At 43.7% G+C, this 25,759-nt stretch overlaps 1 protein-coding gene across 1 annotated transcript in view; it reads right to left on the reverse strand.

The window, feature by feature from the left end:
- DNAJC11 (DnaJ heat shock protein family (Hsp40) member C11) overlaps positions 1–25,759 on the reverse strand; it is an 81,125-nt gene that overhangs the window by 12,640 nt on the left and 42,726 nt on the right. Inside the window, exons 5-9 of the mRNA XM_054009079.1 lie at positions 15,449–15,577; positions 14,229–14,351; positions 6,748–6,821; positions 2,989–3,178; positions 1,277–1,362 (exon numbers count right to left, since the gene is read on the reverse strand). Coding sequence (XP_053865054.1) covers positions 1,277–1,362; positions 2,989–3,178; positions 6,748–6,821; positions 14,229–14,351; positions 15,449–15,577 — 602 coding nt within the window. The remainder of the gene's footprint in view (positions 1–1,276; positions 1,363–2,988; positions 3,179–6,747; positions 6,822–14,228; positions 14,352–15,448; positions 15,578–25,759) is intronic.

Below are 25,759 nucleotides of genomic sequence, written 5' to 3' on the forward strand. Positions count from 1 at the left end.
TGTGCAACTGAATCTGACGTATGGGGCGTGACTCGGACCCTGCAGGTCTCAGAAAACACTCCATCAACAGGAGTTTTAGTCTGTTCTCCCTCGATATTTTAGACTTGCTTTTAAATCCTGAGCAGATCTTACGTTTCAATGGGATGTGAGTTTTTCCCAGGCAGTGGACGCAGCTTGAATGTCTGTCACTGCAGGAAAAAGACCTATGGCAGGTCTGGCAGGGTTTGAAGCCGGGGGTCTTAGGCATAACCCATTACTCAAAGTCATGGATTGAGGCCCAAGAAGAAAACAAACACCCAGATCAGGCAAATGAAATGGGGGATTCTAAAGTGTGCTAAACAATGGTAAAATATATAAAGAAAATCACTACGAAAAGAAACATTAAGAGACATGCAAGAAGCCGTATGGCTAACTATAGCCAACACTGCAATACTCTGTCTCAAGCCATGGGTAGTTGAGATGGAACTGGGGTGGCAGCAGGGCCATACCCCCACACCATGCCCTTACATTGGAGCACAAGGATTCCTAGGGTGCAGGTGCAAACCCTGCTGACGACAGTCTCCAATCAGGAGCACACAGGCACATGCGCATCCTGAAGCGGAGCTGCCACAGGCAGACTAGTCAAAGAAATATCAGCAAATTAAAACAGGAAACAATATGGAACAAGAAAGACGTGTTTGTTAGTGAGTGATTAAATATGTAATATGTAAATACAGGACCTAAATGAAGGAGGCCTTTTTCAGTTAGTACAGTGACAAACTGGCAAGGCTTACAGGCTTTGTCGTTGGTGACGATACACAGATATCAAAAAAAGCAACAGAGGGTCCTGTGGCACCTTTGAGACTAACAGAAGTATTGGGAGCATAAGCTTTCGTGGGTAAGAACCTCACTTGCATCTGAAGAAGTGAGGTTCTTACCCACGAAAGCTTATGCTCCCAGTACTTCTGTTCGTCTTAAAGGTGCCACAGGACCCTCTGTTGCTTTTTACAGGTTCAGACTAACACGGCTACCCCTCTGATACTTGACAGATATCAAAATAATACAGGTACAGTCTCCCCAGCTGAAGAGGACAAAGACTCATCTAAGCCCCAAGACCGTGACCCTTCATTTTGTCACATTAACAGAGAGAATTAAAAATCAAGGGAAGCAGCTCTTCCACCAAGAAATACACAGGCATCAGAGCACAAACTACACAGGCCTACAGCAGCAGTGACTGGGGTTTCCTTGCCAGACGCTCTGATGCAAGCCCCACAGGAGCATCCCCACTTATACTCACTTGAGGGAACCTTTAACTCGGGTTTGATCCTCATCCTGAAACTTATGCTGGTAACTGATCATCATGAAGGAGTGGGGGATTCCGAGCTGAAACACCAGAGAGGCATGAGTTCATGGACAAGCTGTATCAGAAGCCACAGCTGAGTACTCCCACCGATTTCCTTTCCAGTCCCTTCTGCAGGGTAGACATCACCGCAGTAGCTACCACCTGCATGTCACTGCCCTCCACCTGTACTCACAGTGTCACTCACTGAATTTTAGACTGTGCTCTGTGAAGCCTTTACTTGGGGCTGAGCACGAAGCTGAGAGGGGCTTTGGAACAAGAGAGGGACTCTCTCTTACAAAGTGATCTGCAGAATAACAGTTGGAGAAGTGCTGCCTTGAAGGGACACTGTCAGCTGGCTGAAGGTCTCATTTCATTGCTGTTCCTGGGAAATTTCCAGGCACCACTAGTTAGCAAAACTGATAACTGCCATATGATCCCAGACAAATGGGGCCATTCTGAAACACCCTTCTCCCCACCCAGCCCCGAAAGTACATTAGTGTGATCACATCAGAGCAGCAGCTTGAGTGTTCATGCCAACACTCTGGGAAAGCGCATGCATGCAGACAGGTGGGTGGATGCACTCATTGCAGTGCTTGGAGCACTTTGCAGGTACATTCAGGAATGCCAAGTAGCTCCGTATGGCAGGAAGATTAGTGTCGCTTTCCACAGAAGAGGCAGAATCAAGGCTGTACTCGAGTGTCTCCTGGAAATATTGGGCTAGGCAGCAAGCACATCAGGTGATCTAAGCACATTTCTAAGCGACTGGTCATTTCTGCGAGGAACGTGCTGCAAGATTTCTGGCTCTGGTGAATTAAGTGGCTGCTGTAGGAACATTTCTAACTAGTACAGGAGCAGCAAGAAAATGTGACAGGTCTATAGCCCTGAAACTGTGCTTTGCTCTTTCTGCAAAACATTTCAGTAAATGTGCTGTTCCTGCTGAGAAAGGCATTTCTGGTTCCATGGACACCTAGACACGGTGTGTTTTGCTGCTCTGAATGCTGAGGGGACGGTTACGTGTTCTGCTGAATAGAAATGACATAGACTGTCAATGTGTAATACAGGAGCAAGAGTCCAGCGGCAGAATCTGCTGCTGGAATTCAAAGCAAACATCTGCTTTTCAGTGCATTCTGCAAAAGGGAAGTTGGAAAAATTGTTTTGAGCAGAGACACAAATTTTAGAGTACACCAACCTGACAATTTCTCTTTCAGCTCTTTTGCTCCTGCCTCTCTCCCTCCCCCCCATCGAGGAGGAAGGAACATCAACTTCATGGAAATCAATGGCAACAATGCTATGTCCATAAGCCAGCTGAAGGGACTGAGTAAGGTAGCACAAACTAGGCTCCAAGAAATGAAACAGTCTCCCAGTCGAGGGAGGCTGAAGCCTGACACACTCCTCTCCATGCCTCCAGCACATTAACATTATGAGCTGTGTCCTCCAGCTCACTACTACAATACTAGCCATCAGTTCTGGGCAGGGGGCTGCAAAGTGAAGGGCTAATCCACAAACCCATCACACTGACTAAATTCAGACAGGTGCTAATTAGCTAAATTACTGACGGAGGTTATAATGGAAAAGGGGCAAGCTACCTTCCAATGGGCACTATAAGAGGCAGCTCAAATACTGAGAGGGAGCTTGCTCTCCATTACACACAGCCCTCTGAGTCTTACCTGCAAGGCCACTGTGAAGTGGCTGGTTTTGGTATCCCGGACAATACTCGTATTCATGGCTGACTGGATGCCCCATCGCCACTGTAAATAGCCCATTGTGTTCTTATCTAGGTTCCGCGCCAGAACAGTCGTGAGGCCTGGTCGGATTCCACGGGATGAAAACTGCAGAGCACAGTTTGTGGTGATGAAGCTACAAGAAATAAGGAGAGCATCAGCAGTGGTAAGACCAGAGACTCTCTAGACAGCCTCAAACTCCCCGTCACCCAGGAGCTTTGGCATGCAGGACTCTCAAGAGATATTCGCTGCATGCTGTAGACACTCGCTATCTGTCAGCTCCAATATCAGTTGCAATCAGTTCATAGATTAGACACTGGCAGCACTGCCAGGAAACTGCCACAAATGTAACCCCCCAATTCAGTCAATCATGTGGTAACATTAGGGCCAGCCCAACAGGAGTGCAAACACTGGCATGGAGGCTTGCCTGGCCCTTACCGCGCAACAGTTCTGTAGAGGCAGCACCATCACCTGCTCTGGAGGCCTCCTATTGCTGCCCCGCAGCTCCACACCACCAGTGAGAGAGGCAGCAGCACTAGGCTCTCCAGGGGCCCACATCACAATCTGGGCTCTGAGAATGGTATGTCTGAAAACCAGAAGGACTCCAAGGGAAGGAGGCGGCACAGTCACCAATGAGAAAGAGGCTCCAATGCAAAAATGCAGTCAGCATCTAGCTTGTACTTTTCTGCACAAAAGGATGGCTCTAGTCATTTGCAAATCACCATCCGGCGAAGGGCAAACCTTGCATTACTTCTCTAATCTCCTTTCTTAATGTCAGCACCTCTCCTGCATGTGAGAGTCCCAGAAGAGCCCTGGATGCAGAGGCCAGAAGTCTGGAGAATGTCACTGAGCATTATTTCTGCACAGCATCATAAGGCTTGTGACAGAGAGATCTCCTGAGCTTCGCTCCCTCTCCTCCCCACTTTGTAGTAAGCCATTCCTGTAATTTACAGCTTAACGATATCCCACAAAGCAGCCTCTATTTCCTAACCTACCTGACTTTCAAGTTCATCCTCTGAAAAACCCAAGGCATCTAGCAGTTCTACTTTCCCCCTTCCTCCTCTTTCAGATAATTAAGAGGAGACTTAGTTACACTAGCCTTGTTCCCTTCTTGGGAGCCTGTGTCACTTGTTGTACATGCCAATACCAGCCTGCCTCCTTTACCCTCCAAAGGGAAAAAAACAAACAACCCACCCCTCGTTCTCTCAAGTATCCCAAATTGAGCTACTATCCCTTCTCCCAGGTGGGAAAGGGGAACCGAGTCACGGGCTTTGGGTTCACTTTGAAAATAAGCAAATTGCTTCCTCCAAACACTCCTGCTGGTAACAACACTGAACACAGTGGTTCAGACGTGAGACGCAGTCACAGGCATGTGTTTTGTCATATTCTCATTTATTTCTGGGTTGTTCTCTTTAAACAAAAGCAAATAAGGAATTTAATTCAAGCTTTTTAAATGACGCTCTCAGAACTGACTGCTCCCTTACAAGTCCTGCCTGAGAAGTGGCTGTTTTCTATTGAGCTGCACATTCCTGCTCATCACTCAAAACAGTAATGAAGAAGTTGCCTTTGAAAGTTGTTTCAAAAAGTGAAAAAATGTGTCTGCTTCTGGTTACAACATAGCACATCATCCCAATACAGCGGACGCTGTGGACGCAAAACTTCACACGCCAGATGAAATAGAAGAACCGAACAGCAACTATCTCCTCAGCAATCAATCCCTAAAGCTATAACTGCTGTCACAAACGAATAATAAAAGTTGTGAAAAAGCATCTTTCACTCCCTCCATTAAAACTGGGATCAGCTCCTGTTTTCTGCCATAAGAACATAACATAAGAACATAAGAAAGGCCGTACCGGCTCAAACTAAAGGTCCATCTAGCCCAGTATCCTGTCTACCGACAGTGGCCAATGCCAGGTGCCCCAGAGGGAGTGGACCAACAGGCAATGATCAAGTGATCTCTCTCCTGCCATCCATCTCCATCCTCTGACAAACAGAGGGTAGGGACACCGTTCCTTACCCATCCTTGCTAATAGCCATTAATGGACTTAACCACCATGAATTTATCCAGTTCTCGTTTAAACGCTGTTATAGTCCTAGTCTTCACAACCTCCTCAGGTAAGGAATTCCACAAGTTGACTGTGCGCTGCGTGAAGAAGAACTTCCTTGTATTTGTTTTAAACCTGCTGCCTATTAATTTCATTTGGTGACCCCTAGTTCTTGTATTATGGGAATAAGTAAATAACTTTTCCTTATCCACTTTCTCCACATCACTCATGATTTTATAGACCTCTATCATATCCTCCCTTAGTCTCCTCTTTTCCAAGCTGAAGAGTCCTAGCCTCTTTAATCTCTCCTCATATGGGACCCGTTCCAAACCCCTAATCATTTTAGTTGCCCTTCTCTGAACCTTTTCTAGTGCCAGTATATCTTTTTTTAGATGAGGAGACCACATCTGTATGCAGTATTCGAGATGTGGGCGTACCATCCATTTATACAAGGGCAATAATATATTCTCAGTCTTATTCTCGATCCCCTTTTTAATGATCCCTAACATCCTGTTTGCTTTTTTGACCGCCTCTGCACACTGCGCGGACATCTTCAGAGAACTATCCACGATGACTCCAAGATCTTTTCCCTGACTTGTTGCAGCTACATTAGCCCCCATCATATTGTATGTATAATTGGGGTTATTTTTTCCAATGTGCATTACTTTACATTTATCCATATTAAATTTCATTTGCCATTTTGTTGCCCAATCACTTAGTTTTGTGAGATCTTTTTGAAGTTCGTCACAGTCTGCTTTGGTCTTAACTATCTTGAGCAATTTAGTATCATCTACAAACTTTGCCACCTCACTGTTTACCCCTTTCTCCAGATCATTTATAAATAAGTTGAATAGGATTGGTCCGAGGACTGACCCTTGGGGAACACCACTAGTTACCCCTCTCCATTCTGAGAATTTACCATTAATTCCTACCCTTTGTTCCCGGTCTTTTAACCAGTTCTCAATCCATGAAAGGACCTTCCCTCTTATCCCATGACAGCTTAATTTACGTAAGAGCCTTTGGTGAGGGACCTTGTCAAAGGCTTTCTGGAAATCTAAGTACACTATGTCCACTGGATCCCCCTAGTCCACATGTTTGTTGACCCCTTCAAAGAACTTTAGTAGATTAGTAAGACACGATTTCCCTTTACAGAAACCATGAAACTAATTGTAACAGAAATACTGCACTCAAGGAAATTAAGAGCTTGTATGGAGAAGTGGAGAAAAAGAAGCTTTCCCTCCCACCCCCCCATGACCAAAGATAACACTATCTTGGAGTTTCCTCCCAGTCTGGTTTCTTCATCCACTTGACTCTGGAGCAAAGTCAGACTCTTGTGTTTAGAGATCACAATCTGTCATAGAATGGATTGTGAGGACATATATCCAGCAGTGTGACCTCATTACAAGAGCAAATCTAGACCAAAGATGGGAAGGACGCAATCCTTGCTAACACCTGCAGAGTACAATTAAAATGCACAGTACCAACAACAAAATAATATTAAATCTAAGTGTTTTCCCCCATATGAAAGTCCTCTGTAAGGTTTAAACTTGGACTGCCATGTTCTACGTGATAAACATATCCAAAGTGAATATGAAAGGGCATGTCAGTCTGGAACATTCATGAACAGGGATATAGAGTAGTAGCTGTTTCTTATATTTACCATCTTGGTGTAAGATTACGAAATATCTTCAGACCAAATAGAGGTCCCTGAAGGTCTCCAGCTCCAAACTCTAACTGTTTAAATATAAGAGACAAAACAGTTAGAAGGGAACTTCTTTCCCAGTAGTTGTACAGTCTATTCTATTTACCATTGCCTTACCCTATAGACACATTAAATACCTCAACATAGCATAAATCATTCATGTCTGTTCGCTTTAGCAATCTGTCTTTTCCATTAGTGTTATGCTCAGGAACACAAAAGATCTCAATGTGTATACTCTCAATGACGATAGCAAAAAATCTGCCAATTATACAGTCAGAGCATTATAATCCGAGCACTGCCTGCTCCAATCACTGCAGAAACGACATGAGAACAAGCAATCGTTTGGCCTGGAGAGGACTCCTTTCTTTTTAAAAATTTGATGTTTACAGCTTAGAGATGTTTTCATACTCCAGTAACTGAGACCCCCAACTCACTGAACAGCAGGTAGATGGTGATCACTACAACCCAGGCCTGATGGGAATGGGTGATCGAGAGCTGGAAGACTCCACATCCCATTCCTACCCCCCTGCCACTGTCTGATCTGGAGGTTCTCAGAGAGACACCTCCTTGTTATGCTCATACAAAGCACACGGGATCTTTATAGAGGAAGGCAAATACGCAGCATTTATTGAAAATACAACAGTTGGCATATGCTTTTCACTCACACACACACACACACACACACACTCCTGCCAGTGATGTTCATAGTTACCAATCTGTTGTAGCTCGAGTCAATCTAATGGCCAGTTAGATGGAGCACGAGTGTGGAGCTGGGCTCTTGTCGGTCACAATTCGATGCTCCGAGGCTTTGCAGGACTGAAGCCAGAGTTCCATGGCAAAACACCCCAGCTTTATAGTTGTAAATTCCCATTTGAGTCCATGCATTTTGCAATGTCATCCTGTAACTATTAATCCTTATGTGGTGTTATCATTTGATGGTTATTGTCCGGCTTCCCATTGTTATTTCTTATTTGTTGTTTCACCTTCGGGGGTGCCTGCCTCACTTCTGAGGTCGTCAATGTTGCTAACATGTTGAACATCGGATACAATGGATGTTTTCTGATTGGCTCCTGGTCTTTCCAAGTTTTTCACTTTTTCTTGATCATCTGGACATTTGTGATGGCTTTCACACCTTATCTTTTCCTGATGCATGCATTCCTCATTCACACAAACAATCTCTTACAGAAACCTTCAAAGGAATCCAGACAGCATTTTATATTCAGCAGAATACATTGTAAATCAAGCCTACAATTTATACTGGGGCTTCAGGCCCTCAACGTTCCTCTAATCAAATTGGGGCTTCAGGCCCTCAACATAGATACAATACACTCATAAGGATTGTTCTGGTCTGTCATTGCTTTTTGCTATTCAAAAAGGGGGGCTGACAGGATGAAATCAAATCATACATTAATTCTCTTAGTACATTATAAAATCCTGCTCCTACATCCTTACAGTTCTTAGCACCTGTGATGCATGGCTAGAAGGGTTAAACATCCTACAAAATAAATAACCCTCAAAACATGTGGAGGGATAATGTTGGTGTATTTATATACATATGAGTAGGGTCCACAATGTAACCAACAGTCCCTTTCTAGGCTGATAGTTCAGAGATCAAAAGAACATCCTAGCATTTAAATGAATTGTAAACATGGGGTATCTCGGTATTCATCTCTCTTTGAAATGTACTGTGAATGGTTGAGGAACAAGCAAAATTGCATTATGTTAATTCTATAACTAAGTACCGGTGATGGACCTCTTTCAAAAGTCATCCTAATGACCTTTTGTTCCGGAGGAAATCCCAACGTGTCCAAGATGACATGAAATTGTATAAAAGATCCTTGGTCCTGATTCTGTCATCTCAGATCTGCTTAAGCTTCATCGGGGAAGTTTGAGTCGCAAGATTGAGGTCCTGAATGTGATATTTGGACATTGGTCTATAACCTTGTCACGGAGTTGGGGGAGACAAGGCCATGCACCCCCGGCTTCCTGCGATTCACCATGACTCTCAGCCAGCCAGTAGAACAGAAGGTTTATTTAGACGATAGGAACACAGTCCAAGACAGGTCTTGCAGGTACAGACAACAGGACCCCCTCAGTCAGGTCCCTCTTGGGGGGCCAGGGGAGGCCAGAAGATCTGTCTGGCCTCCCCTCCATTTTCCCAGCCAGCTCCAAAATGAAAACTCTCCAGACCCTCCTCTCCCTTTGTCTCTTTCCCGGGCCAGGAGGTCACCTGATCTCTTTGTTCTTCAACACCTTTAGTTGGCACCTTTGCAGAGGAGGGGCCCAGGCCATTAGTTGCCAGGAGACAGAGTGTCGGCCATTCTCTGTGCAGACAGGATCACACTAGCCTCCTAGGGCTCTGCAACAATCACACACCCCTAGACACCCAAGAAATGCATAGGGGAAACTGAGGCACCCAAACAGCACTCAGGGAAAACATTAAGAACATTCCCACTTCGTCACAAACCTCTGAACTGAATTCTAAAGGAACTCTTTGCAACAACAAAGTTCACCATCTCTGTTATGAATCTAAACCTCAATTAATTGAGCTCATGTCTGTATGTATATTGATCTTTTAACCATTCTCTCTCTCTGTTGCTTGAGCCTTTTCTTTTATATGATTAAATAAAATGTTCAGGAATCTTCATCATATTTGACTTAGGTACCTGGATGGAAGCCTGAGGCTGGATCACTTTAAGGGAACTGTGTTGTTTGGACGTCTGAGTAACCAGTGAGGTCATAAAGAAGCTGTTTTATGCCGGTTTAGTAAATCTAAGTATTGGAAAATCCGCCAGCTTTATGGGGATTGTCTGCCCCATTCTTTGCAGTTCACCCGAATTGAGTGACCACAGCTGGTCCTCATTGGGCCCCCGGTCACAGCATCATCGTCTCTAATGCTGCATTATAGGATTAGTATATGACAAAATGCTGTAAAACAACATATGGATCTTGGGATTCTAGAGGAAGCTGGTATTTCAGAGACAGGACAGTGATCTTGTAGCCCGGATTAAATATTTCTTAGGTATTTCCTTTTGAACCACTTTGGGTCATCAAATGTTATTGCTACAAGCTAGATCATATGGGCACAATTTGCACGGAAAGGTATCAAGAAACTGGGAACTTTGTGTGTCATTTAAGATAATGGTCCAGTCGCATGATGTACGCTTCATCTTAAATAAATTGTAACAAAAACAGTCTTTATGCCATCTGAAGCCAGCCAACCCAACCCTAGGGTTTGTGACGTCTAACGTACACTGTGCATCTGCTAGAGGCCATGGATGGCATTCCACGTTAATGGCCACTGAAACTCGCTACAATATATATGCGCAGATTCACCCAAACTGGTCAAGCCAGCATTACTTGAGCTTGGTATAGTTTTTCCCCTCCAGCTTTCCTTCCCCCTGTTCCCAAATGGAGAAGTAAGTGTACATTATTCTTCAGAGCTAGCGCTTCACCATCTTAGAGCTGTACAAACTAAATCAATCCTGACACACCCCAGGAGGTAGCTAGGCAGGCATTGTTCCAGTAGGGCAAGTAGGGAATCCTACACCAAGGGGGGAAAGTGAATTGCCCATGGCCGCACAGCAAGTAAGTCACAGAGCCATGGTAACAGCTCAGAAGTCCTGTCTCCCAGTTCCATGCTTCACACATTACTCCACACTGCAAACTTGCCTTCTGGGTGCATACATGCAGTGCCTTGTGTTACAGCAACCCTCACAGACTCCCAACCTGCCATTAACTTCCACCACATAAACCTGCATTTGGAATTAGCATTTTAGGTTTGAGAAACTCCAATTCCAGGACACATTTGCTTATGTTCCTAAGAGAGTCTTTAGCAAACTCCATGACACTGCTTATGAATCTAGGTCTCACTTTGCAGTTCAACATCCTGAAAACGCAGTGCTTCCTATAGCGACTCGTGAAGGCTGGGCACTCAAGAGAAGCAGCTGGCTGCATCTCTAAACTAATGGTGCTCTGCTGGTGACAGTTTAGAAACGGCTATTCACTCCCCCTGCTTACTTGAATCTAGGTTTTTTGCCCGGTGGCACTCCCTGGATAAGACTGACAGGTCTCCTAGCCTGGGGTGATTGGCCTGGGCTTGCAGGGCTTGGGCTTGCAGGGCTTGCCCTAGGGCTCAAAAAATAGCTGTGTGGACAGTGCGTTGAAGCTGTGGCTTACGCTCTGAGAGGGTGGGCTTCAACGCACTGTCTACACAACTATTTTTTGAGCCCTAGGGCAAGCCCTGCAAGCCCAAGCCAATCACCCCAGGCTGGGAGACTTGCTGCCCGGAGCTATGCAGACATACCCTAAGGGAGTGGCACTAAGAACAAGTTCCAACATCGCCACCACCAGCTAGAAGAACAGCTGCAGGGACAAGAAAAAGGGAGGAACACAAACGGTGTTAAAAACCATCAAACTGTACTTTCTAAGCCAGATCTCGACGCAGGAACACAGGCCCTGCAATGGGCACAGAAGCTGCTCAAGAGCCTCTTTGAAAGTGAAGATGGTTTGGGAGCAACCTGATAGAGGCAGCATCTCAGAGAAGGGAGACCTACCTCTGAGCTCCCCTCACACACCAACATCCTCAGGGCTAGTATAGGGAAGGGTTCACTAAAAGAGGTAACACTCCATTGCAGAACCCCCAGTTACTAGCACCTTCTTTAAAGGGACTGATCTATTGTCACCAGCTTTCATTCCAACTTTGTTTTTCTTCTGCGGTCAGCCAAAGGACCTCATTCCCAAACTTGTGAAGAGGGGCTAGAAGAAGGAGGATTCCCTGAAATAGGTGATGCCACCCAAGAACCGGCTGATGCCCTCTGAAGATGCAAGTCCTTGGCTTCAATGCTTATTTCTTTGTATTTGCATTTTGTTCCACTGCATTGTTTATAGATCTCACAGGTGACTGGAGGGAGTTCTCAGGAGAGTCTCACGTTAAACCCTGTCAGCACGTCCGTTACAGCACAGTATTGCAGTCTGTAGAATGCTCTTGCTGTTTCATTTACTAGTCTGGGTGACTTTCAAGGCTGCAATTCAATGTTAATTTGGCACTGTTCAGTCTCATCAGCAGAAACAGTTGTTAAACTGGCTACCTTTCAATAGGGAGAAATTCCAGAATCTGTTCTTGTTCCTTGAGTCCTTGTTCTCTTAAGTAGGTTTATTATACATTTATTTACAGTCATTTGTTTTCCATCAGATTCAGAGTTCAGTGACCAGAGACAAACCCTTCAAGTACAAACTCATTTTCCAAATAAATCCCACGGGAAATGGAGCTAGATGGGAGGAGGGACTGCATGTGAATGAAAAGATGCCATCCTATACAACTGGACCCTTATGTCATACTGAGCACTACAGCTATCTCTTTTGGAGTCCTACATGTACTGGTTATCACAGATTTTCTAGAACTATGGAGAACCACAAGCTGGAGTCTGTTCCCCTAATTTTAAACATATTTAAGCTTCTGGATTTGTCTCAGTTTGTCTTACTCACCTTCTGAAAAGGAAAGAGGAGTAAGGTCACTGGGTATTGGATCTTGAGGTCTCATAGCTCCTGGAACAGGCAACGGGAAGGACTCTTGGATTTTGTACAGGTGGGAATTTGTAAAGATGGAAGATTAAATAAACTAAAATCCCTCAACCTCTCTGTGACAGATGAGAGACGTGGGAATTGTAAAGAGTTCAAAGGACTTTAATGAAATGTGCCAGAGAAGCACGGACTTTTGGAACAATACATATTAAATGGGTTCCCTGGGGAGTGCTTAATGCAAATGCCACAAATCTGGTTATGCAAAGAAACTCAGCCTTTGGAAGCTACACCCAAGGAGAGGGCCATCAACGGGTGATTACCTGTTCCTGCATACTAGAGATCCTAAGCTGTATAAAGAAACACTGAGCTGCCCAGTCTGGGTTCTGGATGCTGATCTAAAGACTAATATGAACCTGTAACCACAACTCGTTGGGTTTGAAGGACTGACACCTATGAGAGCCCTTGCTGGAGTTGGGGGTGCCCTTGGGGGTAAGTTGTTTAGCACGCATGTAGGTTCTTTGATTGTTTTTAGATGCTTTTGCTGTAATGCTTTTACCTTCAAAATAAATGTACTTGGTTAGAAGGAGGTGAGTGGTCATTTGTAACTGCTCCAATACACTGGTCAGAGCCCTCAGAGGAAAGCAAAGTGCAGGCACTGGCCTTTCAGGCAGTCTGGCTTGCTGGGGATATCACAGTGTGCATCAGTGAGCTGTGCGGTCTTAAAACACTGGTCAGAAAGGAGTGACACACAGGTCTGCACCAGGAGAAGTGCTGGTGGGGAGCCAGAAACCTTTACATGGTTGTCCTTGAGGGACCACAGAGGGGAAAATACAGCTGCAGTTACCATAAAACCGTGACACTATCTCTCCAGAACAGCCAGCATCTTTGATAGCTGCAGTGTTGTTGTAGCCATGTTGGTCCCAGGATATTAGAGAGACAAGGGGGGTGAGGTAATATCTTGCACTGGATCTACTTCTGTTGGTGAAAGAGAGAAGCTTTTGAGCTACGCGGAGCTCTTCTTCAGGTCTGCGAAAGTTACTCAGAGTGTCACAACTAAATACAAGGTGGAACAGTTTGTTTAGCATAAGTAATAAACACATATTCTAAAGGACCATTTAAAGTGAAGTGGCCAATACCCCTGCAGTCACAGGACAAAAAAAGGGGGCTACGGGTTACAGATTGTTGTAAGAAGCCATAAATCCAGTGTCTTTTTATTAAGACCATGATTTTTAGTATCAAACAAAATATGAATTTAAGCTCCCAGGCTCCTCTTTTGAAGGTATCATGCAGGTTTCCATTGAGGATGAAGATTGAGAGGTCAGATGTGGAGTGATCATTTTGCGAAAAGTGTTCACCCCAGGGTGGTATAGTGGTTTGGTCTTTTATCCTTTTTCTATGAGAGTGCATTCACCTTTGATAAGCGGATTTAAACAATTTTCTTGACTAAACAAATCAGACCCTGCTAATCAAACTGACCTTGTGGATGTAACCAAGCCACGTAAATGCCCTGAAAGCTCAGGAAGGAATGCAGCCATCTTCAGCTGAAACTGCTGCCGCCACACCCTCTGCTCAGAGATGCCTCTTATCAAAGCCATTTTCCTCAGTAATATTTAACTTCTGTTCTCATAGAGGGAGAGCCGATAACGGACAATATGGGGCTTGCAGCTATTTATATCACACTTGACTGGAGTCAAGTTGGTTTCCCTATAGCTTTATGTGAGCAACAAAAACCCGGCCTGTGGTCTCAGGCGAGTAGCCATCCAGTGCTCTGAATAACCAATCAACCAAGATTTCTCAAACTCCAGCACAGCTTCATTTTGGTTTACAACTTACTGCATAAATTGGGATAAAGAACTCATACAACTGGCTAGAAATAGGCTGGTGGGAAGAAAAAAACCCACAGTTGATGCTCCTACCTCTCCCCATCCCTTGGGGGATGTGACCCGTCTAAGAGCAAGGTTAATTGATCCGCCTCCATTCCCATTCTGGGTGGAGAGGCTGCCAGAGAGTATTGCTGTGTCTGTGGCAGTCAGTGGAGCCTGGAAAATAAATGTATTGTTATTGGATTAATCTGAGGTATTAGCAACCTCAATTACAAAAACCTAATGAACACATTGCAAGGACATAGCCAAAACTGCACGATTGGATAGTTTGTAAGCGTATAGGGACATGTAATTATCCAGACAGTGCTACCTTTCTCTCAGTTCCTGTTCCTGGGCATTTGAACTGTGTGTGGCCACCAGACTAAGTTCTATAGTCAAACTTTACAAAGCAAGAGTGCAGCATACAGACAAGTGACACACTTCCAGCACAAACATTATTTGCACATTTGTTTAAACATACTTACAACCCTACACCTTGGGCTGCGATCCTGTCAGATCTCACAAGTTATACAGGGTCACACTGGATTAATACCTCACTGGGAGACCTTTAAGGAGCATCTGAGTGCAGCAGCAGGTAATCATGATAATTCAGCATGTGGCACTCTTCCTATTCGTCAGTACTGAACCAATGCCCCAGTGTCCTTTTTACTCGGGTCAGAAGTGAAACAGAAGTCTTTGACCACTCATGATCATTGAAGTACCACCTTTTGCTTTGGATTTGGGTTCTGAAGCCTTCAGGAACTGCCAGGCAAATCAACCAACTCTATACATCCAGTTTCAGGTAACAAGGTGAAAGTACTTGTGAGACTCCTGGGAAGGCGGGGAATGGAACCCACACTGGAGCACATTCTTAAATACAAAGCCCAGTGTTTGTCCTTAGAATTTGTGTTTACATTTTAAACATGGCTTTGAAAATGTGTTTGAGAAATAAATGTTTAGCCCAGCAGCCAGTCTATCCTAGATAAGGAAACTTGCTAGCAGTGGAGGCAGAGCCTTTGTAGCACGCAAACTGGAGCCAAAACTCTAACATTTGTGTCCTTAAAAGTGTATGCGATCGTGTCAACACATGACCCCGCTGTAACTGAATCTCCATGCCCCAGTTCCCTAAAGCAGGTAACTGCATCCCTTCCCGTCATAAATAAAGATGAGAAACCATCCCCCCAGCAGGGTTCCATTTTGTGGTGCTGTGTGCTGCTATGCCTCGTTAACTCAGAACCTTCTTTATACGCAGGTTGGTATTTATTTCACTTTACCTCAATGGACTGGGAGATGTGCATTTTGTTAATTTCAATCTGGGGAAAGCTGCTCCCTGGCACATCTTCATATTCTTCATCATAACGATCAAAGAGGTCAGTGGCATCTATTCCAACACTAATCGTTCCCTGGGGAGAGAAAAGCAAAACAAGTTCCTAGCACTAATATGTTCAATGTATGTAGGCTGAAGGACTACTACTCCTTTATATACGTTTTGCAACTTAAAAACGTCATTTTTTTTTTCATTTTAAAATGTTTTCCCACCCTTCTGCTGTATGAAAAGGCTCCCACAAACAAAGCAGGAAACTGAGTGATTATGCAGAGAGATGGCAAAGCATTGTCAGAGGCACAAAATAAACACACTGAAAAACAGACTGAAGTATTTACTGTGTTTTTTAGAACAACAGCAGATAAAATAAATAAGATGTTACACATAATAGAAGTAGGAAGAACATTTTCAGAGAGAAGAGGGATTTTTATTTCCTCAGAATTTACTGTGTCTCTTCAATTTTGTAAAACCAACCCACTGATTTTGTAATTAATCTTTTCAATGAAACTGAGCTAGAAGTTCACCTCCTCTTCTGAAATATTTGAAACAATCTAAATTTTAGCTGGTTACCACTGATCATATAAGTCACATGCTATTGGTTCTGTTTCCTGATTGGATGAGCTTGATTCTTATAATCAATAGGAGTGCTTGAAGAAGGTAGCATTTTAGGATATGCTTAGGAGGTGTCAAACCTTTTCCTCTCTAGGCCACTTTGGCCCGGCCTGAGAATCAGTCCTTTTGGCTGGTTGCTGTTGCATTCGTACAAATAATTGTGCCATCCTTGTCTCTCTCACATAGATAGCTGCCTCAGTGGAAAAGGGCTTTGGGAGTCTTCTCCTGCTTCTATGTCAAGCAGCGTCCCATCTTATGTGAAATATACCACTTCCAATAGACCATCAAGTATATGAGATTAAAATTAACTTTCCAAGTCAATTTGTGAGAGAGAAACTCAATGGTTGGATGTTTACAGAAATCAAAACACAGCAGGAGCATGTGTATGGAAGTAAATTCTTTTTTAAATCTATGCAGATACTCAATTGTTTGGCTGAGTCATCTATACTGGAAATGCATGGAAAATGGCAGTGTGTTTGAAGGGCTCAAGATGGTATGTTTCACCCTTCATCTAGGGGGGTTCTCACAACAAATTTTTGTGGCCTAAGAGTCTGTTGTTGGTGGCTGCTATGACAATTTTTCCTAAAATCCTTAATTAACTTTAGGAAAAACAAATACATATTTACATACATATGTCCAAATGATAGTAATTTATTTATGTAGGTTTGGTTTTTTGCTGAATCAATAATAAAAATAATGTTCAGTTGTCTCTATTCTTTACTGGACCTAAACAGAATAGAAACACAAATTAAGGTGCTTTGCATGTTCTTGTCTTTGTTGTTTCTTTTTTTTTTTTTTTTTTTTTTTAAAGACTTGCTGGCTAGTAAGTCTGCTTCTGTGAAAAGAGATATTTGTACATTTGTTAACATCACTTTTCACAGCAGCAAACTTGTTCCCTAGCTGTGAGGCAGTGAAAGATGATATTAACAAACATACAAATATCACTTCTCAAAGCAGACTTACTCAGCCCTGTCAAGCCGGGGACCAAATTAAGCCTTGGATGGGGATGAGAGTAGGGAGGCAGCAGGGGTGATGGGGTGAAGGGGTGAGGGGTTTGGGGAGACAGTGGGGGTCAGGGGCGATGAGCAGGGTGGGGAGCCCGAAGTCCTGTAGCCGGGGGATAGAGCTCACCACCGCATAGCCAAATCCTGGAGCCCGAAGTCCTGCGGTCGGAGCCTGCTGTCATGTGGCCACATCCTGCCACCCACCACCCCAGAGCTGAAGCCAGAAGCCTGAGCCCCACCGCCCCCAGGAAGATGGGGAACTCACACCGGCTGTCTGCTCCTCCAGCATTTGTGGCTCCAGAGGGGGAAGGGCCCAACCTCTCCTGGCAGCCCCAGGGGAGGGGCCGGTGCCCCCCTACTCCTCCAAATCAACACTCAGGAGGCTGTGGGCACAGGAAAAGCCCCTGGTGGCCGCATTTGAGAAACGCTGATTATGAGTTTGCATTTCAAGACTTAAAAAGGATGGTTCTAATCTATCTCTTTTTAAAGCAGCACATGCTATGTTCACAGTGTAATGCAAACTGTTTACATAAACATTTGTGATGAAAGGTGAGAGATGCTATGCGACCGCTCTGAGAACTAAATACTGATGTCTATTGATGGAATGAAAATCCAAAAGTATCAAAAAGAAGGCTATTTTCTGTCACTATACGTTGTATTTATTGGAAATCAAATCAACTTCTTCTGGGATTTAGAAAAGTTGTGCTAAAATTAAACCCAATGCATGCATTGTAACCTGAGTGAAGGGTTTAAGACAAAACTGAAATTAGCCTACTGATCTCAAGATCTAAGAGAATTCATAATCTATTTCTACTTTTTGAGTGGATCTTCCACACAGCAAAAGAAGAGAAACATTTAAAAACAGGAAAAACGTGACTGTAAAAGCGTAACAATTGCCAGGACAACTCAGGTACAGTACCCAAACCATTTTTAAATCATTTTTTTTAAGCTGACTGGATTTCAAGTTGGTGTCCCTTTAACAACAGTAAATAATAAAATTAAAATTAGCTTTACTTTGTTTACAGTAGCACAAAACATTTGCTCCCAAACTTTACTTGGGAAAGAATCTACTGTTTAGGAATGCTCCTCAGATAAGTCCCCTTTGAGTGCGTCAGCTTTCCAAAGTCTACACGTGTTTCTCAAGTTTCCATCCTCTCGTACCCTGTGCTGCTCTTTGAAACAATGCCGGAGAGTCGGTGACTAGGGAAGCTCTGCAGCACTGTGCTGCTGCTCCAAACCTCTGGGAAGTGAATAAACAGAACAGCCAAAGGAAGCTAAGCAGAGATTTCAGGCTTAAGTACCAACCACGCTTGACAAAATTCCAGAGAGTGATTGATCAAGTGCTATTGTATGCATGTGAGCACTGCTTTTAGCAATATAGACAACTGTTCTGATGCTTTTCTGCTGCACTTCATCTTTTGCAAATGCACTGTTCATAGCTGCAGAATGGGATGATTGTCCATATCCAATGTCCAACCTCAGCAGAGTGGTTTTGCTACAGCTTGTAACTCACTTTCATATTCTATTAAATATGCTTTTAAAAACAGGAGCTACCAAACTTCAGCAATGAAGAACTAGTATTTTGTTGAATTGGGATTGTGAATGAAGACAGAAAGCAGCAGCAGCAAAAGTAAAGTGTAAATAAAAAAGACATAAATTGAAGAACGGTGTTTGTGAAATGAGACACATTTTACTTGCTCAAACTTCTGTCTGCTATTCGGACTGCTGGGTATTCAAACTCCCGACAGAGTTTAAATCCTGCTTTACTTCCACTTACATTTCTTGAAAATGCACATTTTTCAAGTTGAAGTAGATTTGCACTATAAAGAAAATCTTCTTGTAAAGTAATTCACTCTAGCGTGTTAACATTCTACCACCATGTAAAAAGATCCCACAGCACTGACCGTTCTTATACTGCACCCCACATGTGAAAAATGCATCACAGAACGTGAAATCTGGACTCCATCACGAAATCTGGTCTTTAGTGTACTTTTACCCTATATTATACAGCGGGGTGGCCAGAATTTACCAATGTACATTGCCAAAGAGCCACAGTAATAAGTCAGCAGCCCTCCCTCCTCCCAGAGCCAACCACCCTCTGGCAGCCCCGCCACTCAGCGCCTCCCCCTCCCTCCTCGCACCTCCCGATCAGCTGTTTCCTGGAGTGCAGGAGGATGTGTGTGTGGGGGGGGAGGAGTGAGGATACGGCAGGCTCGGGGGAGGGGGTTGGAAGAGGTGGAGTGGGGGCAGGGCCTGTGGCAGAGCAGTGAGCACCTCCCGGCACATTGGAAAGTTGGCGCCTGTAGCTCCAGCCCCAGAGTCAGTGCCTACACAAGGAGCCGCATATTAACTTCTGAAGAGCCGCATGTGGCTCCGGAGCCACAGGTTGGCCACCTCTGCTATACAAATTTCACGGGGGAGGCCAGCATTTCTCAAAATGGGGGTCCCAACCCAAAAGGCAGTCACGGGGCGGTTGCAAGGTTATTGTAGGAGGGACTTAGTATTGCCACCCTTTTGTGCTGCCTTCAAAGCTGTCTGGAAAGCAGTGGCTGCTGGTGAGGTGCCCAGCTCTGAAGGCAGCAGCACAGAAATAAGGGCAGCAATCCCATACCATGCCATCCTTACTTCTGCACTGCTGCTGTCAGTGGCGCTGCCTTCAGAGCTGGGCTCCCGACCAGCAGCTGCCGCTCTCCGGCTGCCCAGCTCTGAAGGCAGCGCCGCCACCAGCAGCAGTGCAGAAGTAAGGGTGGCAATACCACAACCCCCCCTACAATAACCTTGCAACCCCCCCTCCCCCGCATTGCCCACTTTTGGGTCAGGACCCCTACAGTTACAGCACAGTGAAATTTCAGATTTAAATATCTGAAATCGTGAAATTTATTATTTTTAAAATCCTCTGACTGTGAAATTGACCAAAATGGACTGTGAAATTGGTAGCGCCCTACTCATCAGCTACTCTTTACTGGGGAAAATCAAAATTACTCACCTTATTTTTTTCTCAAAATTTAGGATAAAAATCAGAGAAAACTTATGAACCTTAGTGGTTTCTAAACTTAAAAATGTAATTTTCTCTGGAACAAGATGATCATCTACCAGACATTTTTGAAGAAACCATCAACACCCACACATTTTCATGAACCATTCACTTGATACTTATTGCTTTTTATGGACTCTATTTGCCTTATCTCTCTCTCCTCCTTTGTCAATTATTATATAGATATTATTTAGCTCTCAATGTCACTGGCCCACTCCAGTAACAAAGAATAGGAGTACTTGTGGCACCTTAGAGACTAACAAATTTATTAGAGCATAAGGTTTCGTGGACTACAGCCCACTTCTTCTGGGCTGTAGTCCACGAAAGCTTATGCTCTAATAAATTTGTTAGTCTCTAAGGTGCCACAAGTACTCCTGTTCTTTTTGCGGATACAGACTAACACGGCTGCTACTCTGAATCCAGTAACATAATAATCATTTATGAGGTCATTTTAAAGAAAAAGTGAATCTATGAATGAAAAAGAAATTTGATGAGGAGCTGCAGTACTTGGGCTTTTTTATAGATACAGCAGAACCTCAGAGTTACGAACACCGCACGAATGGAGGTTGTTCGTAACTTTGAAATGTTCATAACGCTGAACAGAACGTGATGGTGGTTCCTTCAAAAGTTTACAACTGAACATTGACTTAATACAGCGTTGACACTTTACTATGCAGAAGAAAAATGCTACTTTTAACCTTCTTAATTTAAACGAAACAAGCACAGAAACAGTTTCCTTACTATGTCAAATCTTTTTTTTTAAACTTTTCCCGCTATTTTTAAAAAATAGTTTATGTTTAACACAGTACTGTATTTGCCTTTTGGGGGGGGGGGGTGTCTCTGCTGCTGCCTGATCGTGTATTTCCAGTTCCAAAAGAGGGGTGTGGTTGACTGGTCAGTTCGTAACTCTGAGGTTCTACTATATCTCTTACCTGTCCTCACCTTTGTCTAATTATGAACTATAAAGACTGATTCCTGACAATTACTGTATTTTTTTTTCTCATTAGTATTATTTTGGACATCAGATTTGTATTTGGGGTTTCTTTTTCTACACCAGTGGTAGTTGTATCTAAAGTTTCAAACCAAAAGCAGTCTCACTGCATATAAAGTCTTTGGAAGATTACAAGAAGCCAGGTGCTCCTTATATCATCTTAACGGAGTATTCTGGGGTGGGGAGTTGTCCCTCGGTCAATGTTTTTTGGGTTTTTTTTTAAGCATATTTCAGCTACTTGCCTTCCACAAGATGCATTTCACTGGATTATGAGCCAATGTAGTAGATTCCATAAAGAAATTTTCCCTACCACCAAGTAGGTCAAGTCGCTCTCAAACAGCCTATAGATCTTGGTAAGGAAACTGGCTCAAATACAAGAACAGACAAAGCAGCAGATGGACTGTTAAAAAACATTCTCAAAGAATGACAGCTCCCCCTATGCCACCGGATAGGGGAGAGAGAGAGAGAGAGAGGTCGCTGCTACCAACAACTCACCGTCAGCCACCTGTTCAGAGAACATAGGAGAAGAGAAAACAACATTCTGAAATGTGGAAGCTGCACATGAGCAGTAAGAATGAACTATGAGCCCTACTACAAAGTTAAATCTGCACACACAGCAGCATGCTGTAAAGTGCAAAAATTCAGTAGGAAAGGGGGTTATTAGCACAGCACCTCCGAGCAGCCTGCGTTATGGACTGACCACTTGAGAGTCTCTCTAATAAATATAGGTGGTTTTGAATCTTATGAGCACAAAACAGGCTTTAATGACGGCTTTTCTGTTAGAACGTTCCTTGAAAGACAGCGTTAAAGTATTTTAGAATCTCTCTCTCTTTCCATCTCCCAAAAGATACGTCTCATGCAATGGCGCATCTAACAGAGCCCTCCACAGCCTCGCCTAGGATTTGCGGGCTACCACTTGCAAACTGGCTGAAAGTAGAATCAAAAATTAAAGCCCCATATACTGAGTGTTGGAGCCAGCACAATACTCCTCACCATATCCTGGGGCTGAGAACTCAGGACAGAGCTTTGGGAAAGCTGGTCGTAAGCATATTATAGAATACAGGCTATTTTCTAAACCCATTTATAACCATTCCCCTGCTTTCCCTCTTCCTGGGGTCATACTGTGTGGGCAAGTCAAGAACCTTTCACCCACAGTTTAGATGAAACCAGGTACTCCAAACAGTGCTGGAAGCATTTTATAGAGCGAGACTGCAGAGAGGAACTCTTAGAATCAAATTAAGAACATAAAATTGCTCCCAAATGGAAACCTTACCCATCAGGTTTCTAATGGTATTGAATATTTATGGCCAAGTTATAACCCCCAACAACAGGGTTTATGATGAAAACTGTGACATATCCTCCAATGTAATGTGGATGACATATTACTACACTGAAAGGATCCATGCTGCTTGCTCCCAGTTAGCCAGGATTAGGTCATCTCAGGATTTAAAAATATAGATACCTAAAATCAGAACCTTTGTCATGACTTGGCAGGACATTCCATCCCGTGCAGCCTCCCTTTTAGATGGGCCCAGCAGGGGGTCATGCGCCTGAGCACGCTCATTTCAGCAAAGCCACAGGAATCGGTTTAATTATACTCAACCCTCCACTAGTGGAAATCCAGAAAGATGTAGAGAACTGCCCCACTTGTCACTGTCTGTTTGGTGCAGAGAAACACCCTCTAAGTCACGACACCCGATGGAAGTTTTACCTCTTCTCCTGCCTAGAGCAGGTAGAATTAATTTAAATAGATCGATGTCCAAGTTTAGACAAGAGAACAAAACCAGCAGGATTAATTTAAATTACCCTGGTCTTCTGAATCCGCTGGGGGTGTTTTTGATGCCTAGTGTTTAATACACTGGGTTAGAGGAGCATGCAGCTGACTTTCGGCTGATAGAGACCTTATGGATTGGCTGAACAGTGCTCAGATGTGCTTCTCACCAACCAATGGGGACAGAGACATCTCCCATCCACTTAATGCCCCTACAGTACAGAATACATTAAAAGCATATAAAGAGGGGATTAAAAATATATCTGTCAAACTCTATGATCCCTCCCCTGTGGGGGTGATGGGATTTCACCGGGGTCACACTTGGGATTCCCAGCTATTCTCAAGACCCCGTACACTCAGTAGCAAGATTGATCTTCGTTCTGCAGCAAGACCCCTGCATTGTGGTACCCTAGCATAGCTACAATTGGAGGTTTTTAGTGAATTAACTAAGAAAATGAATAATATAGTCAGAACAGTATCCAATTATTTAATTTGATATTAAATTCCATTTTGTATGCTGTCCCATAATTTATAATTTTCAGTATGCTGCAAATTTTTACATTGAAAAAAAACAACAGTATTAGAGACATTTTTATGGGGGGGGGGAATTGAAATTTTAACATCTGACACAGGGACAACAAGGGCTTTTTGGCACCTGAGAAAGTGCAGGAGGCACTTTGGGTTTGCAGATAAGCCTGTGTGCTGAAGGTCTTGGAGACTGGAACTCAGATCCCAGCACCGTCACAGATGACCTCTGTCAACTTGGGCAAGTCATTTGGGGGAGATTTTTCAAAGGCACAAATTCCCATTGCAAATCAATGGGAATTGGACACCTAGCTTTCATTTGGGCCTCTGAAAATCTTCCCCTTTCTCTGTGCCTTGTTCCCCTTCTAAAACTGGGATATTGATACTTCCTTTCTCCCACCCTTTGTTGGTCTTGTTTATTTAGATCAGCGGTCCCCAACCTTTTTCGTCTGGCGGGCGCCAGACAACGAGCCATGGAGGACCGTGGCGGCGGACGAGCATTCACCGAAATGCCGCCAACAAGCGGCAACATCAATAGGTGTCGCCGCCAAAATGCTGCCGAAAATCGGTGGCATTTCGGCGGCGACACCTCTGGATGACGCTGCTTCTTGGCGGCATTTCGGCAGATGCTTATCCGCCGGCCAGTACGCGGGCGCACCACATTGGGGACTCCTGATTTAGACTGTCAAGTCTATGGACCGGAACAGTCTCTTCTTAGGTTTATGTATAGCGCCCAGTGCAATAAGGCCCTTATCTCAGTTTAGGCCACTAGATGCTACCATAATACAAACAAATTAGTGAATTCAATGTTAATTTTGAAATCTAATTATGAAAATGTCAATGTCCACACTCCACAGAGATAAATTGGGCAGGTTACACCTTGCTCGGAGCTATTGTTTCAGGCTGTCTGCAGACTCAAGAGATCAGCACTGCTTCTGTTTAGACTCAGTTGATGTTTGAAAGTTTCCTTTACCATCGTAAGGGCTATACATGTTTTGTTTTTTCGTTTATTTCAATGAGTGACTGGATTGTACAGCACCATCCTGCAGCAAGGGATGGATTCATGCATTCCACAGCCACAGAATACATGAGGTCCTGGTTGCAGTATCTGTTTACACAGTAAACAGGGAAAGATGTCTGAAAGAAAATGCAATTATTTATATCAAAGCTCCTTGGTCTCTAAGGGTATGTTTACACAGCAGCTGGGAGGGCCACGCACATACATACCCAGGGTGTCCAGTGGGTTTGTACTTGGGCAGCTAGCCCGTGACACCCTCCACGCTGCCATGGCCAGACTGCTGTTTTTAAGCACACTAGCTGAAGCAAAGCTAGCGCATCTGCTAACCCCTACAGGGAAGCACCCTTCTAGCTGCTGTGTAGACACACCCTAAAAAGGAAGGATGGCAGTTTTTGGAATTCATCTGCAAGGAGCTCTCCTTTATTTTCTCTCTTCTCATATCTTACTATTATTATTTCCTGTAGAAATTACAAATTGGCTAGGGCAGTGCTTTCCAAATCAAAAGATGCCAAGGACCCTGTGCCAAAGCGCTCATAATCGAAAAAGATTTTGTCATGCTTGCTACTGAGGTGTTGCAATGGCTCCTATACATGAAAGCTTTACAATAGCTCTGACTGCAAACAGCATCCACGTATGATATCACAATCATTTTTATGGAAAACAACTGAGATTATAAGCAAAAAATTGTGTCTTCACTGCAGTCATACAACAGGCGAAACTCAGTTTAGGAGAAAGCTTTATTCCCACACAAATATCCACCAGTAATGTTCTACTTTTCCTTAGCTGGTATTGCTAATTATTGCAAAGGAAATGGCTTTTCGCATAAGTGTAATGTGCCTATTTTTCACATTTTTGTTTTAGTGAAATTCCTTCTATTTTTTTTATAAAAAATGTGGTGCTTTTTAATTAAATAATTTGACAAGGAACATGCTTTACAACAATAAAGAAATAATTTCCATAATGAGTCTTCCTGTAAAATGTAATCTGTTCCTGGGAATCACAAAGACTGAACTGGGAAGGCAGCCAGTTCTATGAATAAAGCAAAAAAGAGAGAGTGCATCAGTGATCAGCTAGTCATAGAAGAAAATCAAGAAACAATCAAATAGTGAGGGTAGGAATGTAGTAATCTGGGTGGCAGTCACTGTGTTACAAGGTCAGAGAGATAAACTGGTGATAGAAACCCTGAAAGACAGAAAATCAAGCACCAAAAGCCCTAAACATAATACTCTATTCCACAAGGAAACAGTGCAAGGTCATTAAAACTGGAGTAATAAAATCAGGGGGCTTTGATTTGGATCAGGATGTG

This window comes from Malaclemys terrapin, chromosome 19, assembly GCF_027887155.1.
Source record: "Malaclemys terrapin pileata isolate rMalTer1 chromosome 19, rMalTer1.hap1, whole genome shotgun sequence".
Lineage (NCBI taxonomy): Eukaryota > Metazoa > Chordata > Testudines > Emydidae > Malaclemys > Malaclemys terrapin.